The sequence below is a fragment of the Fundulus heteroclitus genome, chromosome 16, assembly GCF_011125445.2.
Source record: "Fundulus heteroclitus isolate FHET01 chromosome 16, MU-UCD_Fhet_4.1, whole genome shotgun sequence".
NCBI classification, from domain to species: Eukaryota; Metazoa; Chordata; class Actinopteri; order Cyprinodontiformes; family Fundulidae; genus Fundulus; species Fundulus heteroclitus.
The window spans coordinates 30,592,228-30,618,407 of NC_046376.1; the positions used below are offsets into that span (position 1 = coordinate 30,592,228).

The 26,180-nt window shown below is 45.0% G+C and overlaps 3 protein-coding genes across 5 annotated transcripts; 2 read left to right on the top strand and 1 right to left on the bottom strand.

The window, feature by feature from the left end:
* Nucleotides 1-1,435: 1,435 nt before the first annotated feature.
* Nucleotides 1,436-4,714, top strand: hook2 (hook microtubule-tethering protein 2). Its single transcript, XM_036148416.1, has 6 exons — nt 1,436-1,588; nt 1,674-1,756; nt 1,851-1,954; nt 2,717-2,818; nt 2,907-2,978; nt 3,091-4,714. The coding sequence occupies exons 1-6, from the start codon at nt 1,548-1,550 to the stop codon at nt 3,217-3,219; spliced, it is 531 nt and encodes a 176-aa protein (XP_036004309.1). The 5' UTR covers nt 1,436-1,547; the 3' UTR covers nt 3,220-4,714.
* Nucleotides 4,715-6,849: 2,135 nt separating this feature from the next.
* On the top strand, nt 6,850-9,201 carry LOC105929944 (telomerase RNA component interacting RNase). Its single transcript, XM_012867894.3, has 3 exons — nt 6,850-7,621; nt 7,972-8,043; nt 8,766-9,201. The coding sequence occupies exons 1-3, from the start codon at nt 7,319-7,321 to the stop codon at nt 8,871-8,873; spliced, it is 483 nt and encodes a 160-aa protein (XP_012723348.2). The 5' UTR covers nt 6,850-7,318; the 3' UTR covers nt 8,874-9,201.
* A 741-nt stretch (nt 9,202-9,942) lies between these two features.
* Nucleotides 9,943-24,578, bottom strand: ubn2b (ubinuclein 2b). 3 transcript variants are annotated; one of them, XM_012867845.3, is made up of 17 exons: nt 23,918-24,578; nt 21,223-21,351; nt 20,617-20,718; nt 20,255-20,380; nt 20,029-20,135; nt 18,971-19,469; nt 18,471-18,541; nt 18,232-18,361; nt 17,845-17,951; nt 17,632-17,742; nt 16,334-16,477; nt 16,170-16,220; nt 16,036-16,078; nt 13,407-14,690; nt 12,114-12,321; nt 11,704-11,772; nt 9,943-10,520 (listed from the first exon to the last, which is right to left on the bottom strand). In XM_012867845.3, exons 1-17 carry the CDS (start codon nt 24,263-24,265, stop codon nt 10,474-10,476), a joined length of 3,576 nt encoding a protein of 1,191 aa, XP_012723299.2. In that variant the 5' UTR covers nt 24,266-24,578; the 3' UTR covers nt 9,943-10,473. The 3 variants fall into 3 exon arrangements, with proteins under 3 accessions (XP_012723299.2, XP_012723301.2, XP_021174841.2); XM_012867847.3 differs by lacking the exon at nt 11,704-11,772; XM_021319166.2 differs by lacking the exons at nt 18,232-18,361; nt 18,471-18,541.
* Nucleotides 24,579-26,180: the final 1,602 nt, after the last annotated feature.

The following is a 26,180-nucleotide window of genomic DNA, read 5'->3' on the forward strand; positions in this document are numbered from 1 at the left end:
TTGATTTCTCTATAAGTTAATTATCATACCGTGACATTTGTCAGGGTATGAATAATTTGGACTTCACTGTATAATATTAAATAGAGCTTCTTGCTGCTGTGAGCTGTAATTTATCATTTTGGCAGTAAGATGTGACGTAACGCTGCGTGTGAGAGTAAGATCTGTAAACCAAGTGGTGGTGGTTGTTTTTTTTAAACGCGCAATAATGACGGAGTGGATATTTCAGCTGCCTTAGCTGTTAACAGCAGCCTAAATACCAGCTGCACAGACGGCTACAGAAGAACCCAACATTTGCACAGCCGCATCCCTGAGCAGCATTTTTGTGTGTTCTCCCAGACCGCCTTAGCTCTGATATTTCAAGAAGGAGGCTGCCAACATTTAGAAATCTAGAGTATTCCATTGCACAATGCTGGAAAACTAAAACGTCATCTTTCCTGCGCTCTTTAGCCTTCCTGTTGTCAGCTTTAGTCTTGTTCTCTAATAGCCAGAGACGCAGCCATTATGTCTCATCATGAGAAATATTTTCCTTTTTAAGGGGCTTCTTACACCTCTGTGCTTCCTCTGACCCCATTTTAATCAACCGTCTGATGCAGAAAAACATACTTGGAGTCGTCTTCCTGCAGGTTCAGCTTCCACAACAAAGAGCTGCTCTACTATGGTTCATTGTAAAAGATCCGATTTTTGAGTTTCCAACCAGCCGAAATCAGCAGAAAGTTGTCTGACCAGCTGATGTTTCACGGTCTCTGGCAGCTAGCATGAATTAGTCAGCAAAAACAATATGATCCAGCCTCACTGACCTAAAACACCATGACAGTGTTGTGGAGTTGGGAGTCGTCACAGATGTCCAGATACACGGCTTTTGATAAACTGCACCTGAAATGATCACTTAATGTGTGGACCATCCAGCTCATATATTGCTGCCCATGCATTCCCACCGTCTCCTCTCATCCGAGCCCCGTTCTTCATCCCAAGGTTGAACCTGCAGCAGATCTCGGAGCTGCGATCCCAGGTGGAAGAGCTGCAGAAAGCGCTCCAGCAGCAGGACAGCAAGAACGAGGATGTGAGTGGAATAATCTGCGCTCTCGCTCTGTCCTTTCTCACGGTTAACCGGCATATTTTCCACAGTCATGGTAGTCCTGAGACTTCCTACAGTTTCTAATGTCAAACCTAAAAACCGAGCAGAAAGCGAATCCTGAGTCAAAACATTTGCATGGCGCAGTGTGCGTAAGGATCGTCTGTCCTCTGAGGACTGCAGTGTTTGCTCTCCTTTTGATACGTGTTGTGTGGGACTGTAACCCATGTTTGCTGTGGTGATTCAGCGCTAACGCCTGCCCCTCTCTGTTTGTCTCTCTCCACCTGCCCCCCCACCCTACATCTGCCAAAATCAGGCCATCGTAAGTACGGCCCGTCCTCTGTGCAACCGGCCCATGATTTTGCTCTGCCACAGCTTGACTCTCACTGCCTGTACTCTGTTTTCATGCTCTGTATAGCTCCAGTCTTAAGTTGATCATTGTTCTTTTTCTTCTTCTTTCTTTTTGGTTATTTAAATGAAGTCGTCCTTATTGAAGAAAAAGCTGGAGGAGCATTTGTAAGTCATTCACTGCCGCTTAGTGCCCGTTAATCGGGGGAGCAGGTCATCTAAAGTGACTCGATTAATTTGCTCCACGTTTCAGGGAGAAGCTAAGCGAAGCTCACACAGACCTCCGAAAGAAGCGAGAGGTCATAGATGACCTGGAGCCCAAAGCGGACAGCAACAGTAAGACCCTTTATAAAGATATGCTTAAATCCTCTCTGCTTATTAGTGTACGTGTTGCAGGCTGGGACTCTGCGTGCATTTTTCTTCGTCACAGTGGCCAAGAAGATAGACGAACTCCAGGAGATCCTTCGGAAGAAAGACGAGGACATGAAACAGATGGAGCAGCGATACAAACGCTATATGGAGAAAGCCAGAACGGTCAGTCCCCATCAGGGGAATACACGCTTCTCATTAAGAGGCGCCAACATTCTTATTAAAGGAGGGTTCTGTCATTTTTAAAGAGTTTTTTAAGAGTTTTTTTTTTTTTTACATTTAGCAGAAAACGGGAGGAAAGAGATTTCTGAAAATAGTTAAACAAGGGCTTGTTAACCTTTTCTTAAAACTTAACCCCCTGCTGTCAGTATTCGAGTGAAACGTTTTCTAATTCAACTTGGGTGACGATGTAAGAGGGGAATGTGGGGGTTGTGCATGCGGTTAAATACAAGGAAACAAACTTGAGACTGAGGCGGAGGTTTACGTTCAAGCAGGAGAATCGCTTTAAAATTGCAGCTGGAGCTACATTGGAACGGTTCCAGTAAAAGAATATCTGTGTGTTGGAATGGCCTAGTCAAAGTCCAGACCTGAGCATGAATGGGAATCTGTGGCAGGACCTGATAACCGATGTTAACAGATACCGTCTTGATGATCCGGCTGTCCTTGAACTGTTCTGGAACGTCAAACATACGGTGCATAAGTCTAAAGCGTAGCCCAGAATGACTTTGCATTGCTGGAGAAGAGGGTTCTCCGAAGTAGCAGGTCAGGTCTGAACACAAATGGAGGCCACATTTTTCAAATATTTTCTGTGATAACATTTTAAAAATGAAACTCAGTAAGATGCATTTATGTTTGGGTTTGTAACATGACAGAGTTTTTGTGTTTGAGGAGTGGAAGAAGTCTTTTAAAGGGCTTCTCTGTGTGCAGGTGATCAAAACTCTGGATCCCAAGCAGCCAGCTCCGCCTCCTGACATTCAGTCTTTGAAAAATCAGCTGACAGAGAAGGAAAGAAAAATCCAGCATCTGGAGGTGAACTAGTAACACAGAGCTGTGGGGGGGATATACATCTGGTTATTGAAGTCTCACTAAAACCAATCAATGTGTTCCCTTTGCGTAGCATGACTATGAAAAGAGCAAAGCCAGACACAGCCAGGAGGAGAAACTGATCATTACTGCGTGGTACAACATGGTTAGTATGAGGGGGGGGGGGGGGAAATGCTAAAAAATATATATATCTTTTCACTTCTTGTCCACCTTTTGTTCTTCAACTCTTTCTGCGTCCTCCTGTTGTTCCACTGCAGGGCATGTCTTTGCATCAGCAGGTATCAGGAGAGCGACTGGGAGCGTCCAACCAGGCCATGTCTTTCCTGGCCCAGCAGAGGCAGTCCACCAACACCAGGAGGGGTCTGATCCGGCACCAGCCGAGATGAGACGGCCACGCTGGACGCTGCTCTGATACGAAGCGAGGCGCAAAGATGAGATGGTCTCTGAACTCTCCGCTCCCCTACCTTGATGCCTTCACTGGACTGCTGCACATGTTCTCCTCTCTCATGCTGCTGCTGCCCCCTGCTGGTTGAAAATGTTTGTTTTCTTCAAGGAGCCACAGTGGGGTTGGTACTACTGAGTATAAGAGATAGGAATGGAGCAGATGTGCATGAAGCAGGCTTCGTCACCTTTTCAGGTGACTGTTTTTTTCTGTATCCTCAACTCAATCTTTTTTTTTTTTTATTATTATTCAATGTTAGGTTAAAGAGTAAAAGAGGAGCCAGTTTAGTCCGTTTTAATGTGATGGAGAAGGGTGTGTAGAGAATGACATTTACTCCTTATGAAGGCATACAGTTACAAGTATATAGCTATCATTATTCTTTGGATTTTGTCAAATTCTCTCCTTGTTTCGTTTGTTTAGTACGTTAACAAAGGAAGGAACCTGAAAACAGGTGACGGGTATCAGGGTGTGGTTGGGAAGTCTTTTTGAGTTCACTTGAATCTTTCCTGTGAAAAGCAATACTCCTGTTGGAGCCCTTTGGGGGTTTTACCAAATACACTAGAGCACTTTTTATTTTTCTTAGAAAGCTGGATGTGTTTAGTGCCTTGAAAAGGATCAGAATCTGCTGATGCACGAATCGAACAACCTCTTCTCCTTTTTTTTTTTTAATCACTAATTTATGTATCAGAGTTCAGATTTGTTTGTAAAATCAGTTTGTAGGATTTTTTTTTTCTTAATAGTGTAATTTTTTTTTCTTCATTGTCAACCTTTAAATGTTGAAACATGGTACCCGGTTGTGTGCAGGTCCTAAATGCACTCACTGCTTTACACAGCTGGAATTATGTTAATCCCAGTTTTAAACTGGATGAGAGGCAGCAATGATGACACTACTGATTATGAGTCGACTTGGGGCCGTTTTCTGCTGCTAGGCCTCATTTACACTTGAACTTAATGGAGCAGGAAGGAAATGCACGTATCTTGACGTAATGCTGGAATCTTTGCCCTTTTTATGACAGGAAGTGAGGGGAAGATAAAAGGCTAAGCCTGCTGAACTGATCAAACACTAAATCTGCCTTTTCTTCACCTTTTCACCAGCCTTTCTGTTTTGATCTAATCTTTTTTGCTTGTCCCATATAGAACCGATGTCTCGTAACTTGCTTGACCCTGTAAATGGTGTGTGCCGTTATCTACGCAGGTCACAGTCCTGTTTTTGTGCACATTTTTCTATGAGTTCCTTATTTTGACGGATATTTATGGGGTAAAGTCGTAGCCACAGAACTTTAGCATGGTGTGACGGGGTTTTAACTTTTTGCTTCTGTTTCTCATACTGTGGCCTGATGGATGACATGGCGCTATGACAGGGATCTGAGGCAAGTTGAAGAGCTGTAGCCCTTTTTTCAATTGTCACACCGCAAATAAACTGGAACTGAAGATGAAGATCACATCTGTTTGGTTTTTCTACACTAACTCTTTTAGGATACACTCCAAATGTCTGTCCATGAAAACTAAATCCAGACTACCGTGTCTTGCAAAAGTAATCATACCGCTAGAACTTCACATTTTGACACATCACAACCACAGTTTAATGCATTTAAGCTGTGGTTGTCAAGCTTTATAAATAAGAAAACAAAGATGGTGACCCAAAAAATCATTTTTTTCCTTAAGGTCTCAGGTTTGTTAAAGTACATTAGTGAACACACACCATCATGAAGACCAAGGGACACACAGGTCAGGTGGTGGCAGCATCATGCTGTCGGGTTGTGTTGAGCTGCCAAAGACACAAAGACTCATACCTGTATAACACGTTACAATAAAATGTACCCCACACTTCCCTGAATGTTATTTAAAAAAAAAAAAAAAAAAACATGAAGTTTTTATGTGTCAAAATGTGTTTTTAAAAAAAAAAAAAAAGTTCAGATTTTTCCAAAGCATCACCTTGGGTGTTTTTCTGGGAACGTTGAAATAATTTGGTCATGATCTAAAGGCCAAGCTGATTAGTCAAGCTTCTCACTTCCTTTGTGCAAGTGTCACAACAGCCAAGTGAACTATGGCAGAGCATTGTTTATCAGTCGCACCAGTTTCCACAAGCAAGGCTCACACAGAGCTGCTGGACGTCTGCAAACCTGGAGTCACCGAAGACCATAAAAGTAAATATCACATGACAACTTGGCTTTTTTTTATTTTATTTATCTTTATGAATCCTGCATTTAAATAGTTTGCAATTTAACAAATTCAGCAATGTGCCAAGAGCTAGTTCCACGAAGAGGCGCCACTTTCCTCAGCTGGCCGTCTAGTCACATGAACTCGCATGTGATGATTGTTACACACCTAGTGTCCCATGGCCTATGGCCCTGTGACATGGCTGCAATTCATTTAAAGTGAAACCAAAAATCTAAGGGGTTGTACAAAGGACATCTAAATAGCACATTAATTTAATTTCAAAATTATCTAGATATTGGACATGTACTGTGCTGGCCATAGGTATTGACACTCCTGTTCCATTGAACAACATATATGCAGAGGTATCAGTAGCTGGACCCGAGGTGATTTGGTTTGTTTAAAAATATGGATATTATTTCATATACACACTTTAAAAGTTGGCTATTTCCATTGTTTTTCAATTTGATATTGCAACGGAAATGAGATGATTATATTTACAAGGCTCTTTACAAGGGAGACATTTTGTTTTAATTATTTTAGTATTTTAAATGTTTAATAAACTGGTCATCCTTTTCTTATATAATATGGCTTGTCTGGCAGTGTAGCATTAAGAACTGCTGTCTTAATGCCAAAGACAGCCCAACAGATTTTACTCACAAGTGGAGCATAGTGCTTTCGCCATAGCACTCTGCTTGATTTATATATGCACGTTCAATGGACTTAAAAACGGGTATGTAGAAGAGAAAAGGCAGACAAAAGGGTGGAAAAAATAGCGAGAAAAAAGAGAGAGAGCAAGATAACATCCTTGGAAACAAAGCAATAAAGTATTACAGGTACAACCATCCAACGCCTTGGTGACGTCACTGAAAAATACACAGTATTATTTTACACAGGACATATAAAGTGACAGTGCCAATGAAATGGTAATCCTAGTCTAGAAATAACCCAACATTCAGCAAATAGCAAAAACTGACACGATAAGCTGGACTGAAAGACAAACGGTAACACATTCTGGTAGCTGTTATCAAAACATGGGACAGTACTGGACCTGATCACAGTGCTGAATCCATCGTGTCATATTGGTGAATAAGATTTTCCTAAGCAGTTTTGAAGACCGGAAAGCCACTTTTAAATATAGTTTCTTGGTTTAATGTCCAGATCACTTCCTCTGAGTTCCGTTGTAGTAAAATTAACTGACACTGTGTGACTTCATGTTTTTACTCCCACTTCTAAAGTCACATGAAAACATTCAGCACAAAACGTTTTTACAACAGGTGTCTGCCGTAATTTTCTAAGAGAAACCACGACATGAAAGCCTCTGTATTTCCGTCGGCATCCAGACAGCGCCCCCTGGCGTCGTTTAGCGGAATAATCTCGGAGTTTGGCGTAACACCGACACAGCAGGGGGCGCTAGAGCCACCACGCGATTAAGAAGGAGAGAAAAAAATAAACATGGCCGACCGACTATGAAGGGTGGTAAATCTAAACGACGAGAAATCTTTGAATTTCCCTGTGATTATTGACTAACATCTGAAGCCTGTTTCGCCTTGAAGAGCAGATTTTATTGCTTACGCCTCTCCGACGCGGGAGCCGAAGAGTTGTTCGTTTCTCACCGAGAGGCCTTACAGAAACGGGCTGTTAGCCACGTTAGCAGGCTAGCCTGCGTCGGCTTTTGTTTTTCTCGAACCGTAACGCTTTGTGCACCGGAAGACTGTCGGTTTCTATTCCCATTGGGCCTATTTTTGCCTATTTTTTAGTACCTAAAACCGTATATTCCGGTTTCTTTCTTTCCTGGGTCTAAGTGGTAGTTAGCAAGCTTTTTCTTTTTAAGCTAGCTAAAAAAAAAAAAAAAGCCGCTCTCTTTGACTCGTCGGACTCTGTTCATGAAAGTTACACCAGGAGACATGGACCCGAAGCGAGCACACGGCAAACACAAGACTAGCGGCGGGAGCAGCAGCGGAGGCTCCAGCCCGGCGTCCCCCTCCAGCAGCCCCGCGGTGGCGGCGGCGCCCGCGGCGGCCAACGTGTTCGCCAACGACGGCAGCTTCATGGAGATTTTTAAGAAGAAGATGGAGGAGGAGGCGAGGAAGAGGAAAGGGGAGGCGCCGCAGTCAGGTGGAGAGGCGAGAGCCACCGATCAAGGACAGACCTCAGTGGAAAAGAAGGCCCTTCCTGTGACCAGCTTTGTAAGGGGTTTAGCAGTTGTAAGATGAGATAGCAACCCGAGCTGAAAACACTGGGATTTAATTTTAATAAGTGGTGAAATGTTCATCCACATGTGATTTTTATAATAGCCACATATTCAAGTGATTTTTTTTTTTTTATCTCCCATGGTTACTTCTAAGTTAGACATCAGTATTCATATACGAAGTGATAGCTGAGTAAAGATTAGGGATGCTCTGCACTAGTGATGCTGTCACTGGTGGTGCAAGCAGGAGGCTGAATGTAGTCCCTCTGCTCTGGTGTAGTTTCCTTCATTGGCAATCCACCTGCAAGGACCCCTGTAACGGTTTCAGTCTTCTATCCCCTAACCCAGGTGGGGAAGCGCCGGGGCGGTGTGTTCCTTAAGACCGGAATGGTTGCCAAGAAGCAGAAACAGGACACAGAGGTAAGCGGGGTCAAATGAAGCCACGCCGCGGTGATCAGGCCTCCTGGCTTCCAGGCGCGTTTCCAGTTCTGTCTGAGGGATAAGCCGAGGACCGCGGGGTGTGAAGGAGGAACACAGATGCTGCACTTCTTAAAAATGTAGTGTTGAATTCTGGAAGGACAAGGAACTACAGGATTATCCCAATTTATTGGACAAAAGCATATGTCCCTAACATTTATTTTATGTTGAGTACTCTTAAGAAAAAAATAATGAATGTAACCGTTGTGATGGTTATGCAACCCACCAATCAATAGACTCCATCCGATCTGGGGCCGATTGGTCTATTTTGACAGTAGGTCAGAGATCAGGATCTGCCCATTTTCCCCTGCTAGCCCCACGATGCTCAGCAGGATAATTATTTTCTTTTTCTATTAATTTCATTCATCAAAGCTGAGAACCGCCACACTTTCTCCAAACCCATGTGTCTGCAGTCGGTTCCTCACTGGAGTGTTTTTGAGCGTATCAAAGTCGGGACACAGTAGGAACATTTGATTTGACCCATGAATTGGGATAATCCTGTAATTCCTCCGTACTTTGGAATGGTCAAAGGTGAGACCGTTTACTACTACCGCCTGTAACTCAGACAAAACTGGACCTGATCGACGCGTCGCTAGTTTATCCTCTCTCTGAGCTGTTCTTGTTTGCCTCACATGGTCAGTAACCCGCCTGCCTTCTCCCCGCAGGCTGAGCCAGGCAAGAGCGATGCTTGGTCAAAGTACATGGCTGAGGTGAAAAAGTACAAAGCCCACCAGTGCAGCGACGACGACAAAACCAGACCTCTGGTCAAATAGGCGAAGCGGCGATGCTTCGAGGAGAAAGCCACCGAGGAGGAGGAGCAGCTCCAGGGGACACAACCTTTAATGACCTCCTCTTACTGCCAGTTGAAGTCACCTTCACTGTCCTTCACAAACTGCTTAGGCTGACACTCTTTTTGTTTCCTTTCCTTTTTTTATTGTTTTTGTTGGTTCATTTTTATTTGGTTCTGGTGTCAAAAGGTGTTCATGGATCTTAGTATCATTTACATGCCTTCACCGTTGTCTTATTTGTATTAATCCTTGTATAACTTAAACAGACTCCATAGCCAACCCGTGGTTTCAATTAAATCAAATTTCAATTGTGCTTTGCGTCCCTGTTTGGCTGTTTGTAGAGAAATTGGCCGCACAAATGCACACGTTTCTATTTTAGCCAACTATTCTCTCAGATTTTAATATAAAACTTTGAAAGGAATTGAAACATTTAATGTGCTTTAATAATTTTTTTGAACAGCCATGTGTCAGGGTTTTCAGCCAATAACCTCAAATGTTCGGATACCCTGCATAGATTATATAGGTTATTATTACAATTAGGGTGTCCCGATACCAGTTTAGATACTTACCGATACCAAGTACTGAGTCCAAGTACTTAATAAATTGGTACTTAGTAATCAGAAATAACCTAATATTGACCACTGAAAACAACTGACCATCTAAAGTATGTGATGCTGGTATCAGAACACTAGTTTATATAGGATGCTAGTTGTTTAGACCAATATGTGGAGATGAGTCTGACCTTGTTTTGTTCTGAAAATTACCCTAGATTAAAAAAAAGTGTTTCCTTTAGCTGGTTTAGACTTTATAGTCCAAACTCCTTCCATATCCAGGACAGTAGGAAGACTAGCTTTCATGTTTGTACATAGGATATTAGAAATAACATACATTAGGTTAAAAAAAAACCTTTTACTGTTTCAAAGAACTGTCAGGAGCATTTAAAAAGAAAAAAAATAATTTGCACTGACAGCTCATAAGCTTCAATAGCCACCAATGGTTGTGCTAATAGCCCAGGTATTCAGACTGAGCTGAAATATTTAGTGATAGCATTATGTAAGGATCAAAGATTTTAATTAAAGTGGGCTTACGTTCTATACAGAAACAAAACCAAAGAATTCAAGTACATCTGAAAACATGTACATCTCTTAAAAAAGCTCAAATTCGTTTTGCAGTTTACATTTCTTACAGGTTTCAGTGATAATTACATTATGATAAAAAAAACAAACAGCACCAAGTAGACAAACTGACCATGCATCAGAGTGGGAGACGTACAAAAGGCACACAGTCCAGTCAGGCACAGGTCCAGACCTTCATGCACACACACCTCCACTCATCTGAAGCCCATTCTTTCCTTCTCCCCATCCACAGTGATATAGGTCTATATGTAAACATTGACAAACTATTTGCCAGCTCTACAAAGGACTTATAAAATAGTCTTTAAAAAGGATTCAACTGTGGTGTTGAGAGCTGATTTCATGAGGTGAAGCCCACTTGATTCCACACCCTTGTATAGCATGATCTTTCCCACGTTTCTTCTTTTTCTGCCGCATCATTGGGATTTGACAGGTGACCAAATCCAGTCGCATCATAGAGTCTTCCTCTTAGTGTCGCTTCCCTGGCTCTGACTGACGTCTGGAGAAGAAAAGTACAAAACTTCAGCCTCCAGGGAAACATACTAAGATACATTTATTAGCAATCCAGCTAGTCACATGTAAATTCTTTCAAGTAAATTAATGTTATTGCAGTAACTCTCTTCAGAGAATTCACAAAAAATTTTTTTTACCCTTTTTAAAACAAAGACAATAATCCCCAATGGCTTTCTATACTGGCTTCATAGTGAAACCGGCAAAAAAACAGAAGCTGAAAGACGAGAAGTTAGAAAAAAAGATGATATTAAACTGGAGAAAGGAACCAACAGAACAAAGGAAGGCAAGACGAGAAGCAATATTAAAAAGAACATAAGAAAAAGTAAAGGAGGGTCTGTTACAAGGAAGGAAAGAAAGTAAAGGGGGAAGGACAAGCTGGAAGTACAGCAGGACCCAGAAACAATGAAAGGAGGGGAAGAAAATAAAGAATCAGACATACTTTAATAATCCCAGATGGAAATTACTTAATTAAAAAGAACAAGAAATAAAATGAGGAAGGACAGAAGAAAAGGACACTAGGAAGGAAGGATCAAGGAAAGGTAGGGATGATAAAGGAGGGACAAAGGGTGGAAGGACACATGAAGGGAGGAAAGACAATTTTACGTGATGGCATAGGGCTTAATGCTTAGAAATAAATAAATCCAGACTTAAGGATCCAATCAGCCTAGGAACCTTGGGTAGAGCTGAGCAGATTTTTATTCTTAATTCTCGTGGTATTACGAGAGTTCATGATGCCATTAAGCTCAAACAGCCTTCCCAGGTAAAAGCCTCACAGATCTACTGTACAGCAGGAATAGTCACTTTTCCCACCCACTAATCCTTCATGTCAGGCCACACCCACCTGCATTGGTTGTTACTGGGCTTTCTAAAAGAAAGGGGACAAATGCCTTCAAATTAAAAGGTTGGATCTCCATAATGCTAAATGTTAGATTTACTACTGCTGTAAAAAACGTATTTGAAGGCTTTGGACACATCTTTGACAGGTGTGCCAATAGATGTGGTAGATGAAGGGACAACAGCATAAAGAAAAGCCACCAAAACATGCCGCCACCCACAGATGAGAACAGAACCGGACAGCCCCAAACCAAGAACACCAGACACGGCAACAGAAAAAGGTCGAGCAGAAGAGATGGAGCAGGCTTCGAGTTACAGGAAGGGTCTGATTTTACCTGAGAAAGCGAGCTGCAAGTGAGGAGGCAGAGCAACCTGAGACCCTGACTGGAGACTCTTATACAGATCTGAGGAGACAGGACAGGGCGACGAGGAGGGGAGGAACGAATGCCAACAACACAGGGGAGGAAAAAAGGGATGCAACAGCCAGACATCAGGGCGCCAGGTAGGGAGGAAGCAGTAGAGGAAAGAGGAGATGTGGGAGATGAACAAAATGAAACATAGTCAAACATTAATTACATCCAGACAAACGGTATGGTGATCAAACAAATGATGTCAACGTACAACACTAAACAGGGCCTAGAGAAGACTCAGACAGCAGCAGAGCAACGTGACCTACTGCCAGTCCCACAAACACAAACACTCTGCCGGCCACTTTCTAAACGAGTCGCGCCTTTCTGCCACTCACTCTGGGTCAGGGTGGAGAAGGCGGCGCTGCTACTGGCTGCTGAGCTGCTGGTCGGCGTGCTGGAGCCTCCCGTCCCCAGCTGAGACAGGTTGAGCATGGAGGGGAACTGGAAGGGCAGGGATACGGGCACCAGGCCCCCCAGCATCCCGTAGCCCAGGGCCAGGGAGGAGCCCGAGGCGAGCAGGCCGCCGCTTCCTGTCGTTGAGACCTGGGCCCAGAGAGGAGAGGAAGTTAGGGTCAGAACAGGTTCGTTCGTCATCGCTATGAATGTCATGTTGATTTTGGGGTTTTTAAAAAGGAGTTGTGTGAAATCTTTTTGTGCAAAAATTATTGGGTGCACAAGTTTAAACGTACCTAGAATATCTTCCTAATTTACGCATAAAGGATCTTAACATCAGCCTGCTTTGTCCCTTTTAAAACCCAGCTGGACATGTCTTTGGGATCACTGGCCTCTGAACACCCAGTTCTGTCCTAATGTCAACCATCTAGCTGCTGATTTGAAATGATCAAAGAATTTAACAAATGTTTCTACCCACTTCATGAAATGGACCAGCGCCCCTTGTAGAAAAGCAGCGCCACGTTATGATGCCGCCACCACAACCAACTTAAGGCGGATGTTAAACGGATGATAAACTGGAAGACCAGTGGCCCAGTTTGTGCCCTGATGGGTCCCTCGCCATTCTAAGTGCTTTCCATTGATCTGACAGGCACCGTGGGGGTAAAGTTAAAACGTGCATGCATGCTGGGCGTTCCAACAGGACAATGATCCCAATTACAAATCAGAATCAGAATTAATCTAATTTGCCATGTTTGTGGGTACAAACAAGCAATTTGACTTGGGACCATTGGTAAGGTTCTTGAATGGCCCTGACCCCTAACACTGCAAAAACAGATCTAAAAATAAGTAAATGTTCTTAAAGTTAGTGTATTTGTCCTTGATTTCAGCAGGTAAAGAAGATTATCTGCCAATGGAATGAGTATTTTGACCCCTAAAATAAAATAATTAGACATCCTGCACCTGAAAGAAGATGATAGAGAGGAGTTGTTCCCATTTTAAGTGAAAAAATCTCATTCTATTGGCGAATCATCTTATTTTCCTGCTCAAATCAAGGACAAATATACTCATTTTAAGAAAATATTACTTATTTTTAGTTCTGTTTTTGCAGTGTAACTGAAACTTGTCGCCCATGCTTAAAAGCCCAATCCACACAAGTTTCCAGAGAAAAGTGCTCACACGTCGAGCTAGACTGGTTCCAGAGCTTGTTGTCGACAAATCGCAACCCGAACACAAACCTGCGGTAGCTGAGACGAGACTGACGACAGTGGAAGAGACACGACCGGCTTGGCCCCCTGCGGCGTCCCGCCCACGGTGCGCTGACGCTGGCCTGGGGTCACCGAGGCAGCTGCGGGGGAGGCACTGCTTCCTGAATGCTTGCTCATAGATGAGGTGTTAATAAGGCTGGTGTTGGTGGCGCTGATAACGCTGGGGGTCTTTTGGCCGCTCGAGGGAGTGTAGCTGCCTTGACCCGACTTGGCGACTCCTCCTGTAGCACCTGAGAACGGCGGCCGGAAGCCCGCCGGGGTTTTGGGAGTGTACTGGTGTATCGAGGGTGCTGCCTGAGAGCGAGGGGTTTGGGAAATGGAGGCGGATATGATGGAGGTGGTGCTGGGGGCGACGGCGGGGTTGGGGGTTCGGGGGGTGAGCTTGACGATGGGTGGGATGCTGCTGTGGGCGGACTTGGTGAGGGTGGCGTGCATAGGGGTGATGAAGTTTGACTGTGGCTGAGGTTGAACTGCAGACGGGGTTTGTGGGAGGGAGGTGGGCGGCTTGTTCTGGGGGGTCTGGGCCAGGCGGGACGTCTGAAAGGTCTTGTTGACTATCAGGGAGGGGGACGTGAGAGTGTGCGGCCGGGACTGAGTCGAAGTGATAATAATCGTGTCTCCGCTGGTGGCTTTATTATTGCTGCCTTTAAGGAGGCCAGACGGGGATATGGAGACCCCCGTCTTTGGTCCCGGGGCCACTAGTGGAGAAGCGGTGGGTGGAGGACGCGGTTTAGGTGGCGAAACTGAGACGGGCATAGCCGCTTTCGTCACACCCACGCTTAAAGGTCTCTGAGTGTTCAAAACAGTGTGTCTGTTTGGCTGCGGCGTGCCCTTCACCACCCCTGTCCCCTCCACCCTCGCCGAGGTCAGGGGAGAGGACGTGTTGGGGGCGGGCCGGGGCAGGGAGGTGGAGGCCGACGACGAGGTAGAGATGTAGTGAGGTGTGCTGGAGCTGGGAGTACTGACAGAGTTCTTTTTCAGCGGCTGGAGAAGCGGCGAGGCGTGGAGGCTGGGGGCGTTGGTGGAGGTCTTGGGTCTCTCCGGGGAAGGCGGAGTGTCCCCTTGGGCCAAACCTTTGGCTGCGTTGCCAAGGATGGCCAGTGCCTGAGAGATGGAGTCCAGAGAAGGAGACTCGTCGAGGGAATCCAGGCAGATGGTCCCCGGCGGCGACTGAGGAGGTCGCTTGGCAACCTGGGCAGCGGGGGACGGCGTGACGCCCGCTGGAGGGGTGGGACGCTGAACCCACGTTACTTCCTGAAAGCACAAATTGGCTCATTTGCTTATTTGTGACGATATTAAGAGGGTCAAATAAAAAAGTTCTTAAAACTCAGAAATATACCTTTGCAAGGCGCTCATTCCAGTCCAGCCTTTGTCACATTACTCCCACAAACTTCAGTGTATTTTTTGAGCATTTTGGACATTACTAACAAAAAGCTAAAGGGTATGACATGCATTTATTTTCAGCCCCCACAAGTCAATCATTTGTAAAAACCTCCTCTTGCAGCTAAAAGCCATTTGAGGCATGTCTCTAACATTTTCTTTGGGTTTAGAGACTACAATTCTATTTTTCTGTCCAGAACTTCTCCAGTCAGGACAGATTGCACAACGGTATCTTAACTCTTAAGAGTAAACGACAATTTAAATCATGCCACAGATTTTCATTGGTTTTAAGCTCTGGACATGAATAATGCTTTGATCTAAAGCAGTTCAATGTAGCCGTGCTACATTTAGAGTTGCTGCGCTGCGGGAAGGAGAAGCTCCATCCCAGTCTCTACGTTGATCCTGTTTCTAGCTTCTTCCAGCTTCTTCCAGCTTCCCAGCAACGATGTTGACGTCCCTGTGAGAGAAAAGCCTGCCCAAAGCATGATGCTGCCACCTCTACCTCAACGCAAGATGCTTTTCTCAGATTTTTATCTTGTAGGAGAAAAAAATTTAGTTTCCAGACTAAATTTTCTTGATTCTTTCCTGTCAGTTTTTATTGGGTTAGAAATTCCCCTAATTGGATTTTACTACCCTTGAAGCAAAAAAGAAATTAAATAATAAAAAACAAGTTCAATTTGCCTTTTTTTTTTTTTTTCCTTACAAATGTTTAAAACCCAAAACGATCACACAGGCTCCTTAAATATATTGTACAAAATCTGTTTAGAAATGTCTAATATTGTTATAACAGAGACGCTCCTAGCAAACTATGAGCTGTTCTGTATCTTTTAAAGTCTATCTTTCTTTATTTATTTACCATCAATATAAAAAATTAGTCGATTGGGTTTCAATGTTGACTTTTTGTCTTTGCTCTAAAATGTTACGAAGAAAAAAAGACAATAATTTTAGATCTTTAATTTAATAAGAAACATCTTTACAACGTATGGATTTATAAAACTAGGCGAAATCATCAAAATATATATTTTGTAGCAGCAGCGAGGGGAGAAACAGCCCTGAACTAAAAAAAAGGTTGCAAGTCTATCACAAAGAAATCAAATGCCAATAAAATGCACTGAAGTTTGTGGATGTGACAGAAAGGGGAAAGGTTGAAGGGAAGGAGCAGTTTTCTCAGCCTCAGTGAAGACATGATTAATTGATCTGGAAAACGCTCATGACTTACCTTTGGCTTGGCTTTCGGAGTTGGGACCATCTTTTTCTTTGCTCTGAAGGAAAAGCAATAAAACGTGTGTCAGCATAAGCTAAAACTAAAGCGCGGCGGTCATTATGAGACCAGTGAAAAATAACATCTCTCACGTAAAGCCAGTTAGATGACCATGAACCATGGTGCTTTCCTTGAACAGCATCCTGCAAATAGAAGTTCAGACAGCAGGGCGACAAATTAAAGGCCTTGTTAGTAGTAAAGAAATGCTGCAGGTTTGTACGGCGTCTTCTCTGCTATCGTAGCGCGCTCCACACACCTGGCTTGCATCCAGCCCTTTGGCCAGAGGGGCTTCACCTCCGTCTCCATGAAGGCCTTGAGGTAATCCTCTAGGGACAGAGAGTTCTTGCCCTCCAGCTCATAGAAGCCCAGCTTCACCTGCACCAAGTTACACAGCAACGACCTACAAATACAACACAATCCACTAAAGCACGGCGGCCCAAACCTTTCGTCCAACATTGTCACGCCAAAAGGAACTCAATTAATAAAAAATGTTTGAACCCAAAAAATATGTTAAGATTCTTCACCCGTTCTACAAAATGTGATCATTTTAAAAAGATTAACAAAAAAGGCTAATCATCTGGAATAATTCAATTTAACTCTAACAGTAATAAACTTTACTCTTTTTGGTCCAGCAATATAAGAGCAGTATTTGGGTCAGTTGCTCTTTAAAAACACTTGCTGTAATTAGCCAGTTTTAATAAGTGAACTCAAAGCAGATTTTAATGCACTACAGTCTGCATTTGAGTAATTAAAGGTCACTGAATGGATATTGCTATGAAATTAAGGTGAATGTCAAAAGTGTGTTTATTAAAAGATGAATACTTTGTGTTACACATTTTCAATTGTAGGATCTGAACCTTTCTGTAATAATTTTGCCCTGATTAAAAACTAAAAGCTTCCATCTGCATCAGCCACCTGGACTAAATCTTTCTTCAAATACAGTTGGGGGGGGGGCATCCAAAATACCAGGCTGCATTTTGGACCTGCCTGCACTAAACCCTCCAAGTGCAAAAAAAATAAAAATAAAAAGAACCCGAGGATCACTGAGCAAAAATGCATTTCTCTATATTTTACAACCTGTGGTGTGGAGGACAACTAATAGTCGTTCTATTCTTCCACTTGAGCTGAGGACCTCTGCAGCTCCCCCAAAGTTACCAAGGGCCTCTGTGCTCCTTGTCCGATAAATTATTTTCTTCCATGTCCTGATAACTCAGGCGGAAAACTATTTCTCAGTTATTTGGACTCAGACAGAGACGTTTTGCTCATTTTATTAGATCTGAAATCTGCTGAGATCATTTTACTCACCAGACCGTCTTCACTAATTACATAAAGGTAACTGGCTGTAAAAGCTTTTATTCAGGCACGCCAGAGCGAGGGCTGATGAGCTAAAAGCATGCCGCACATTTAAGATTTTTGCTCGTCAAAAAACATTTTCCTTCTGAGCAATAATGATAAAATGGAATAAGTCAGATTCAGCAAGCACAAGGCGACTGGTTTAAGGGGAGGAAACACTTTTGGAAGTCACTGTAGCTGAACGTCTGCAGTCGCACTGACCTGAGTTTGTCATCCCAGATGAACTTCTTGCGGGGCCCCATCACCCTCTTCCCCGGCTTCTCCTCGTCGTCGTCTTCGGACCCGTTCTTGTCGCCTTCCTCGGACTGCTGCCTGTGAGAGCGGCGGCAAGCGGCGGCGTCACAAACGGCTCAGGGGGATCCTCTGAACCAAACCAAAACGACACAGACAAGACGTAGGGCCCGTTTTCCTTACTTGGCCACCTTGGCGATGCAGTCCATGTTGTAGCGGGCGATCTGCTCCGGCATCACGCTGCACACGGCCAGTTTCAGGTTCAGGAGGGGCGCGCGGAGTCGGTCGTCCTGCGCGGCGGAGATAAGCAGAGTCAGAGATCACATATCCGGGCCAGCAGACCCCGCGCTAGACGCAGGCACGTTACCGGGGCCACGCGGCCAGCGGCTACGCTCATATTCAGACGCGGGAGCTACTAAAGACGCGGGGTGCCACGTTCAGGAAAGGAGCCGCTGCAGCTAGCTGCGTTTGTGCAGGTCTGCTGTAAACATTGGGAAAGACGCGGGGAGCCCACGCGTCCAGAGAGAGCGGAGGCGGCGCTGCGTCGGTGGGAAAATGACAGGAACACACCTGCACGTTGAGGCTGAGCTTTTTAAGGCGTTTGAGCAGAGCTTCTTTATTGCAGGGTACAAAGGCCTCCAGGTGGGAGTAGACGGCCGAACGCACCTCTACAGGCTGCTCCTGAACCTGCAACTCGATGCTGACGTACACACACAAGACGGGGAAGGGGAGGGGGGGTTGACATTTTTTTTTTTTTTTGCCAGCTCTCATCTTTAACTGCAAACACTGACAGTTTGAATGATACCAACTCCAGAAGGATGTTGTTCATGTCCAGCGTGAAGAACTTCTTCCTGCCTTCTTCGTCAAACTGACGGGACGCCTGGTGGAGAGATTGGCAGGGTTAAGCAACCGCGTCACTTCACACTGCTGGAGAATGTGTCCGAGGAGCTGCTGGTGCCATCCGCTCTACTAGACCCTTTGAAGAGAAACTAGCCCACAGCATCACTGCCCCCCCCACCCCACCCACCCACCCAACAACAGACATGAGATATGAGTCCCTATTCTCCTCTGAACAAAGCATGTGTGTGATCATAAGACATAAAAGGTGTTATTCTGCTATTATTTTGTTACTAAGGAGCTAGCAGGTGAAATCAGCCAACCTCTGAACGCTCAGCCCGGTTAAAGCCTCTAACCAGCGTGCAGTCGCAGCTACATTTCCCTGTAGATGTGCAGCTAAACTATTCTCTCGGCAGCTGGGTGATCTCTGAAGGACCAAAAGCAAACAAACACTGTGCAAAAAGCTCCATACCGCTCTTAAGTCTTCAATGCGCTTTGAGAGAGGGCCTGGCAGTCCGCAGGGCAGAGGCGGCGGCGGCGTCATCACGCTGCCCTGCAACAAGCGCGCCGTTTTCTGCCCCGACCCGAACGCCCCGTTCTCCCCCTGCGAGGGGCTGCCGGGCTGCGGGGAGTCCAGCATGCCGAAGTCCAGGTCCCCCATCATGTCCTGCAGCAGGTCGTTGTTGGCGGAGCCCAGCAGCGACATGACGGCCTGGTCGTCGGTCAGGTCCGTGATGTTGCAGTCGTTGCCGGGGCCGGCGGCCTTGGGGTGCGCGCCGACGGCGCTGTTGGCGCCGGGCGCTTTGGCGCTGGGCCGCGGCAGGGCGGCCGCCGTGGCCAGGTTCTTCTTGCGCATCTCCTCCTTCTCCCTGGTGAAGCGGCGCAGCATGTTGGCCAGGTGCAGGGAGTCCTTCATCAGCTTCTTCCTCTTCTTCTTCTCCGGCCGGTGAACGCCCAGGACCGAGCCGCCGCTGCCAGCAAGCGAGACAGAAAGGTTAGAAACCCTCGCGCATCTGGCGGCCATGGGACCACATGCCTCCTTCCCCCGTTACCAGGGAAACACGGTGGTGGCTGCATCATGCTGTGGGGACGCTGCATCACACAGGAACGGGGAAGCCCGACAGAAATGAAGATGGGCGGAGTTTAAATAACGTATGCCATGTGTTGGCATCCACTCCCGCCCCCATCTTTACTTTGTAGAACCACCTTTGAGGTTCGTCTCTACCAGCTTTGCTTTGGTCCAAGATATCTGCAGCTATCCTGCAGATTTTGACTTTGTAAAGTGCCTCAAGATGACATGTTTCATGAATTGGTGCTACATAAATAAAATTTAATTGAATTGAAAATCCTGACCATCAGCTCTGCCAGGCTACCCAGCCCCTCCGCTATCTCCACAGCATGACTCGCCCTCCACCGTGCAGCAACGTGGGGGGGTGCATGGTGATTTGCAGAGTGTGCAGCCTGCAGGTGAATACTCCCGCCCTGCGCTGCAGACGATTCAACACGAGAAGCCATGTTTTAGAAGCTCACCCAGGCTTTGGTACTTTATTCTTTCTTGGTTTTTTGTCCTCCAGTATTCCACCATCTTGCTTCTTCCGTCGCTTTTTAATCACTCGCTCTTCCCCGTCTTTCATCTTCTGCAACAAGAAAAAGGGGAGGGGGGGGGTTAGTGTACGCCGCAGCATCACACATTAGCGACGTGGCAACAGTTTTAGAATCGATGGGGGTGAAATGGTGCGGTGGAAAAGAAACCAACCTTGAAGCGCTGGTCCTCGGCGTTTTCGCCCTCGGAGTCCGACGCGGCCCTGAACTGCAGCGTCCCTGTGTTGATGTAGAAGCCTCCGTGTTTTGTGGTGAGCGAAGCCGGCACCAGCTCGTCGTACTGAAGCCCACAGAGAATTGCAATGAAATGACGGCGACTATCCACGACAACGGGAAAACAGGAAGGTGGCGAAAAGAGAAACGCGTGCTCTGTTCTCTCGCTTTAACACCTAGTTAAGATCGGTTGGTTGTTCCTAAATCCCCCACACAGTAAAGAGGACCATCATTACCTTCTCCAGTGATTTTACACTGGGTGAAATACACAGCAGGCTCGCACTAATTAAGAAAACTACTCACGGCTTCTGAGTTGTCTATAAATGGGTCAGTTTCATCGTAGCCGTAACCGATGTCGATGAGATCCTGCATCCGGTCCTTTTTCTTCTTTTTTGGGCCACTCCCCTACAAACACAAAGTGGATGCATCAGAAACGCCCAAAAACTACTACCAATATGAAAAAAAAGCCTATTTTGGCCTTCTGACTCATTCTCAAATACATTTTTACAGTCATTATCAGCCGCAACGGCGTTAAACTGTCGACCAATTTAAAAAACGACCGCTCCAACGATCGCTGTTTAATTTTTTTTTCCCCTCGTTTGTTCAAATTATACACAGATATAAAAGCCTGCCCTGGAAGAAGAAAAAAATAGGGACAGGAAATTCAATCAATAACATTTTAATGTTTTGGGAATCAGGCTACGATCTGGACAAAAATAATAATAATTTCAAAATAGAGCAAGCATCATTTTAACAGAGAAAGGGACGATGATGTGATGAGAACCGTCAGAGTTAAATGTAATAAGATTTGACAAAAAGAAAAAAGAAACATCATCATAAATTTCTGTAAACATAACACAAAGCTTTCCATGAACACACCAGCACTCGTCTGAAGGTAAATCTGCTTACATATTTGCTCTCAAACTTCCTGGCGAGCTCCTCCACCTCCCGCCTCTCCTTCTCGTCGTCAGCAAACGGGTCGCTGGGGTCCAGGGGAGGAGCGAGGCCCTTAGGTACCGTGGAACCCGCGGGCTTTACCTGAGTAACACCACAAAAAATAAAAACAAAACAGAAATAAATCAGGCTTTCATCTTGCTTTTTACCCCCGTCATGTGAAAAACCGACAGAACTCGGCGGATAGGCTTTCATCAATGTGCTGATCTGACCCACGTGGGCAGATCCTTCACAATTTAAGCTGAACAGACCGCCTAGAGTCAGCAAAACACTTCATGTTAGCCCTGCATGACCCAAAAGGCTCCGGATCAGAAACTTCAGCGCACAAAGGCCTGAGTTAAAGTTCTTCTAATGTTCATCAAGATGTACATGGATTATTTAGCAACATCTTCCATTGACAGTGGAGCACAGCTGGGTGACGGCGTACGGATTTCCACACCAGGATTAAAAATAAAAAAAATAAATAAATAATTATACAAAGTTTAAAATCAGAGAAACCTCCCGGGCTTTGTTTGTGCGGAGGTCGAGCTGAGACGCGGGCCAAGTGGGCCAGCGAAGCGCGTTGATCTCAAAAGGCTCCAAGGTGCCACTCTTACAACCCACATCTGGTTTTCTTCCAGGACTGCCCCGTGTTCATGGCCATCCATCTTCCCGCCCTTGCTGAAGAAAAGCCCCCCCACAGCATGATGCTGCCACCGCCGATTTTTCCCACCTGAGCTGTGGATCTCTGCTGCTGCTCCAGAGTTATCACGAGCCACCCTCTTTCCACTTAGAGACGCTCCAACGCAACATTTAGAAACGACAGATTCTGGTTGTGAAAAAGACATTCAAATAATCTGGGGATGCTGGAAATAACGGCATTAACGCTGACTCCAGTTATATATTAGATTTATTTCCCGCTTTGTAATCCAGGCAGGATCACCGGCAGCTTTGCGCACCACGATTCGTTTGTAATTTGGACGCGAAGCATGGCTGATCTTCTCTGTGCTCAGCAGGCAGGTTTAAGTACGAGGGAAAGCCCAAGACAGAGCTGCTTTCTTAGCCCAGAGCGGCAGAGCTACTGATGTCACAGTCTCAGAATTACGTCAGGTCAACACAAAGCAACGTTAATTGGAAATTTGCTGCAAGGCCACCGTTTAACCCTAGGAGGGTGCCAGACACAAGAGCAGGATTTCAACAAATATGCACACATTTTTCTAACTAATGGCCAGGATATGTGGACAGTACTATCAGACAACCGTGTTAATAGTTTACTGGCAAAAAAAAAAAAAAAAAAAAAAAAAAAAGTCGATTTGGGGGTGAGTTACCCTTTAAGTCTATTTAGACTAGGGGTGTGCAAAATAACCGTCATGACGATGCATTGCGATTCTAATTTTCGTGATCTACTGCATAGATTCTTGATGGCAAGTATTGATTATTAATTTTCTAAAAATAATAATAAAAATCGCATGAATGGTAGGCGAACATCAGCCAAAAACAAGTGGAATACAACTTCAATGGTTTAAAGGACCACTGAGGCCATGTAAGCGGCACTGATTATCCTTATTTTGTTATTTTAAGTTTTATAAACCCTAAGCACTTTTTGTCAGTGTGTCCACTCCAGTTACAGTAATATTTGTTTTCATGGCAATACTTCCAAAAGTCGTTTAGATAAATACAGCTATGTATGAATTCAGTTTCTTTCAGTGTATCAATTGAAGACAGTATCCAGATCATACACAGCCAGTCAATCACTGCTAATGGCTGTATTTTTTTTTCTAACAGTGTTCAGTGAAAATATCGCAATCCATCGCAATAACTCAAGCATTGTGATACAAATCGAATCGTGACTTCTATGGCAATACCCACCCCTAATTTAGACTATAACTCACATTCAAGAATTCAGCTAGCATAGTTTTTCAGCCGGTACAGAAGCGTACCAAAAGTTGACAATCACAGAAACGTAAACGTGCGCCGACACATATCGGTAAATATCAGTTATCAGCAACATTAGTATCGGATATGGAGATCGGCCCAAATTCTCATATTGGTGCCTCCCTAAAATAATCCACATAAAGCATCAATCCAACAAATCAGGATGAGATCAGTGGTTCGTTTAAGGGCACGATCATCATAAATGGAGCCTTTAAAGAAGTGGCAGCACTAAACAGCAGCAGTGGACCCATAATGTTATCAGAACCCCAGCACCAGTCTGCTCCCCGTGGACCAGGCTGATATTTCCACAGCACAGTGATCCGGAGCACAGGCCACGCAGGCTCTTCAGGGGCCACCAGAGTGAGGGCCACATGCTCCAGGGAGCAGCTCCTGCAACATAACTTCACAACATGCGGGAGCTGTCATCTCCCTTCCGGAGTAAATAAAGACTTTAGTAAAGCTGCTCAACTTGTTTAGACGGTTCACTGGGGGCATCTCAGCGTGTTTTGTTTTTAGTGGTAATCTGTTAAAAAAAATAAAAAGAATGTTTTCCTTTTAAGTGGAGTTCATGACACTTATCGACATAATCTTGTTTTATGTTTTCCGCCCTATTAAAATTAGACGAAGACGCTTTTTTCTGTTGGTTTTAAAAAGCAGCGCAGTAAGCCGTACAGCGTGGCTCGTGCCCTTGTCGCCGTAATGGTGCCTGGCTTCAGCCCGCCTGTCGGTCTCTAACCTGAGGAGCGGTGGGCTGGACCAGCTCGCCGTAGTTGAACTCGGAGGAGCCCTTCTCGTTGGGCTCGCTCAGCGTCAGGTTGAGGCGGACGGTGGGCTTCGCCTCCCCGCTGTCGGCGTCGCCTCCCTTGGCGCTGCCGAACAGACCTCCGGAACCCCCCGACCCGACCGCCGCTGCACCTCCACCTCCATCTTTCCCCAGAGAGACGTCGGCGGCCTCGTCCTCGCGGCGGCGCTTCTTGTTGGGCTCTGGGGTCTGCTGCTGCTGCTGCTGCTGCTGCGGCGGCGGCGGAGGAGGAGCGCTGAAGGGAGAGATGGTGACGAACGGCACCTTCCTCGGCTCGGCCATTTGGCGCTCTGCGCTCCGGCGGGCGGGCACACGAACCGGGAGAGCTGCAGCTGCTGGGGGAGCCGAACCGGAGAGTCTCGACGAGCGCTGCTAGCTAGTTAGCTTATTCGGAATGCGTGCTCCGTGGCAACACGGCGACTTTAGTGCCTTCTCGACCCGCTGTAATCCATGTAGTGGTGTCCGTGGCTCTGCCCCGCCGCCTACGAGGGTCTTGAACATAAAGAAGTCCCACTGTTTAGCTACATCAGCGAAGATTTTGAAGTAGCCATCTTGATCATTATTATCATTATTCAGAGGCAGGGCGTATGAAAAGAAAGAGGAAGGGGAACCGCGACGGGCCAATGGCAGCGCCGGAACACGCCCACCTGACAGATAAGCGCGAATGTGACTATTCTGCGCAGGCGCGACGTGCACAGCCCTCCGGGACGGCATGGCGGAGCTTCATTTGGGTTGTTGGTTCTTCCCTCACGATTAAATACTTGTCTAATTCTGGAATGTTGAGTATTAAATGTAAAATAAAAACGTGTATTTTCAGGTACTAAAAAAAGATAATACCAATAAACAAGACACTAATCTATGGAGGACCAAGTCTTCCATATCTAAAAATAAATACAGAAATAAATAAATGCTCAATAAATAAATAAGTATACAATTAATTGCCACCAAATTAATAAATGTAGGTAGAAATTAAATTATACAGTGAGACATAAATGTATATATCTCTTTTAATTAGCTTATTTATTTATTTGCCTTTGTAATAATTACCTTATTTATTTATTGTGCGTTATAATCTTCAACTTTATTTATTAATTACTTATATTTTTTAAGTATTTATTTATGTGCATGTTATAATATTTTTGTCTGTTTTATTCTTCCTTTGTATTTTTTTACCCTATATATTTCTGTGATGCTATTTATTTCTGCCTGTCCTTTTTACATTTCTGCCTGTCCTTTTTACATTTCTGTATGCATTTCTGCCTCATTATGCAAATGAGGAGGGGCTGTGTCTTAAGGGCTCAACTTCTTCCCATTGGTTGGTTAGCATTTTACTGCATCGGTCAAATCTACATGGCTTTTCCCCGCACTAAAGCATTGTTAAGTAATGTCACACTCAGCAGTCAGACGTTCAGTGTCCAACCTCTTAAGGAAAGCTGCTACATCCTGGCAATAAAAAGCACTACAGATTATCATTATTCTATCCATGTTGGTCTAATTTGTGAAGGAGGCGGAGTTTCATCAAGCCGAGCCAACATTTCCCCTCAGCTGCAACACGTGGGGTTCATGCTGCGTCTTTAAGCATGATCCAGCACCGCAGTGAAGTTGGTTTGAATTTGGATATTGGACATTCAAGCTCCACGGAGTCAACGAGATCTAGATCATGGTTAATCCGATTGAGGGACTCCGATTTCGGCCAGCGTCTCTCAGCTGCTCCCTCCTCCCACACGCAGTGGTGCAGTTAGAGACCGTCAAAAAACTTTTGAACCAAGCTCTCTTGAGAAATAAAAATCAATAAATGTATTATCTTGTGACCAGCTAAGATAAACTAATATAAATTGATGTCAATAGATAAAATCTGTAAGGCACATTTGTTTTTATTCATTTTTAAGCTATTTTCAATTTTCAAGACAAAAATTGGGACTTTTCCTTACAGATGTTTTTTAGTGGCTTGATTTTATATTAGTTTTGTCATAGGTGGTCACAAGATACGGAATTTATTGACTTTTGTTTCTCAAGAGTGCTTGGTTCAAATGTTTTTTGACGGTCCCTAAATGCACCACCGCGTGTGGGAGGAGGGAGCAGCTGAGAGACGCTGGCCGAAATCGGAGTCCCTCAACCGGATCAACCATGAGCTTGATCCCGTTGACTCCGTGGAGTCAACGGGACTTTTATAATCAACTACAGTATTTTCTTATTA

Coding starts and splice junctions, on each gene's coding strand:
- LOC105929944 (XM_012867894.3), top strand. CDS start 7,319: ATGAAAGTTACACCAGGAGACATGGACCCGAAGCGAGCACACGGCAAA. Junction 7,622..7,971: donor CCCTTCCTGTGACCAGCTTT/GTAAGGGGTTTA, acceptor CCCCTAACCCAG/GTGGGGAAGCGCCGGGGCGG. Junction 8,044..8,765: donor AGCAGAAACAGGACACAGAG/GTAAGCGGGGTC, acceptor TTCTCCCCGCAG/GCTGAGCCAGGCAAGAGCGA.
- hook2 (XM_036148416.1), top strand. CDS start 1,548: ATGAAGTCGTCCTTATTGAAGAAAAAGCTGGAGGAGCATTT. Junction 1,955..2,716: donor ATATGGAGAAAGCCAGAACG/GTCAGTCCCCAT, acceptor CTCTGTGTGCAG/GTGATCAAAACTCTGGATCC. Junction 2,979..3,090: donor TTACTGCGTGGTACAACATG/GTTAGTATGAGG, acceptor GTTCCACTGCAG/GGCATGTCTTTGCATCAGCA.
- ubn2b (XM_012867845.3), bottom strand. CDS start 24,265: ATGGCCGAGCCGAGGAAGGTGCCGTTCGTCACCATCTCTCCCTTCAGC. Junction 20,381..20,616: donor TTATAGACAACTCAGAAGCC/GTGAGTAGTTTT, acceptor TGTGGGCTTCAG/TACGACGAGCTGGTGCCGGC. Junction 18,542..18,970: donor GCATTGAAGACTTAAGAGCG/GTATGGAGCTTT, acceptor TCTCTCCACCAG/GCGTCCCGTCAGTTTGACGA.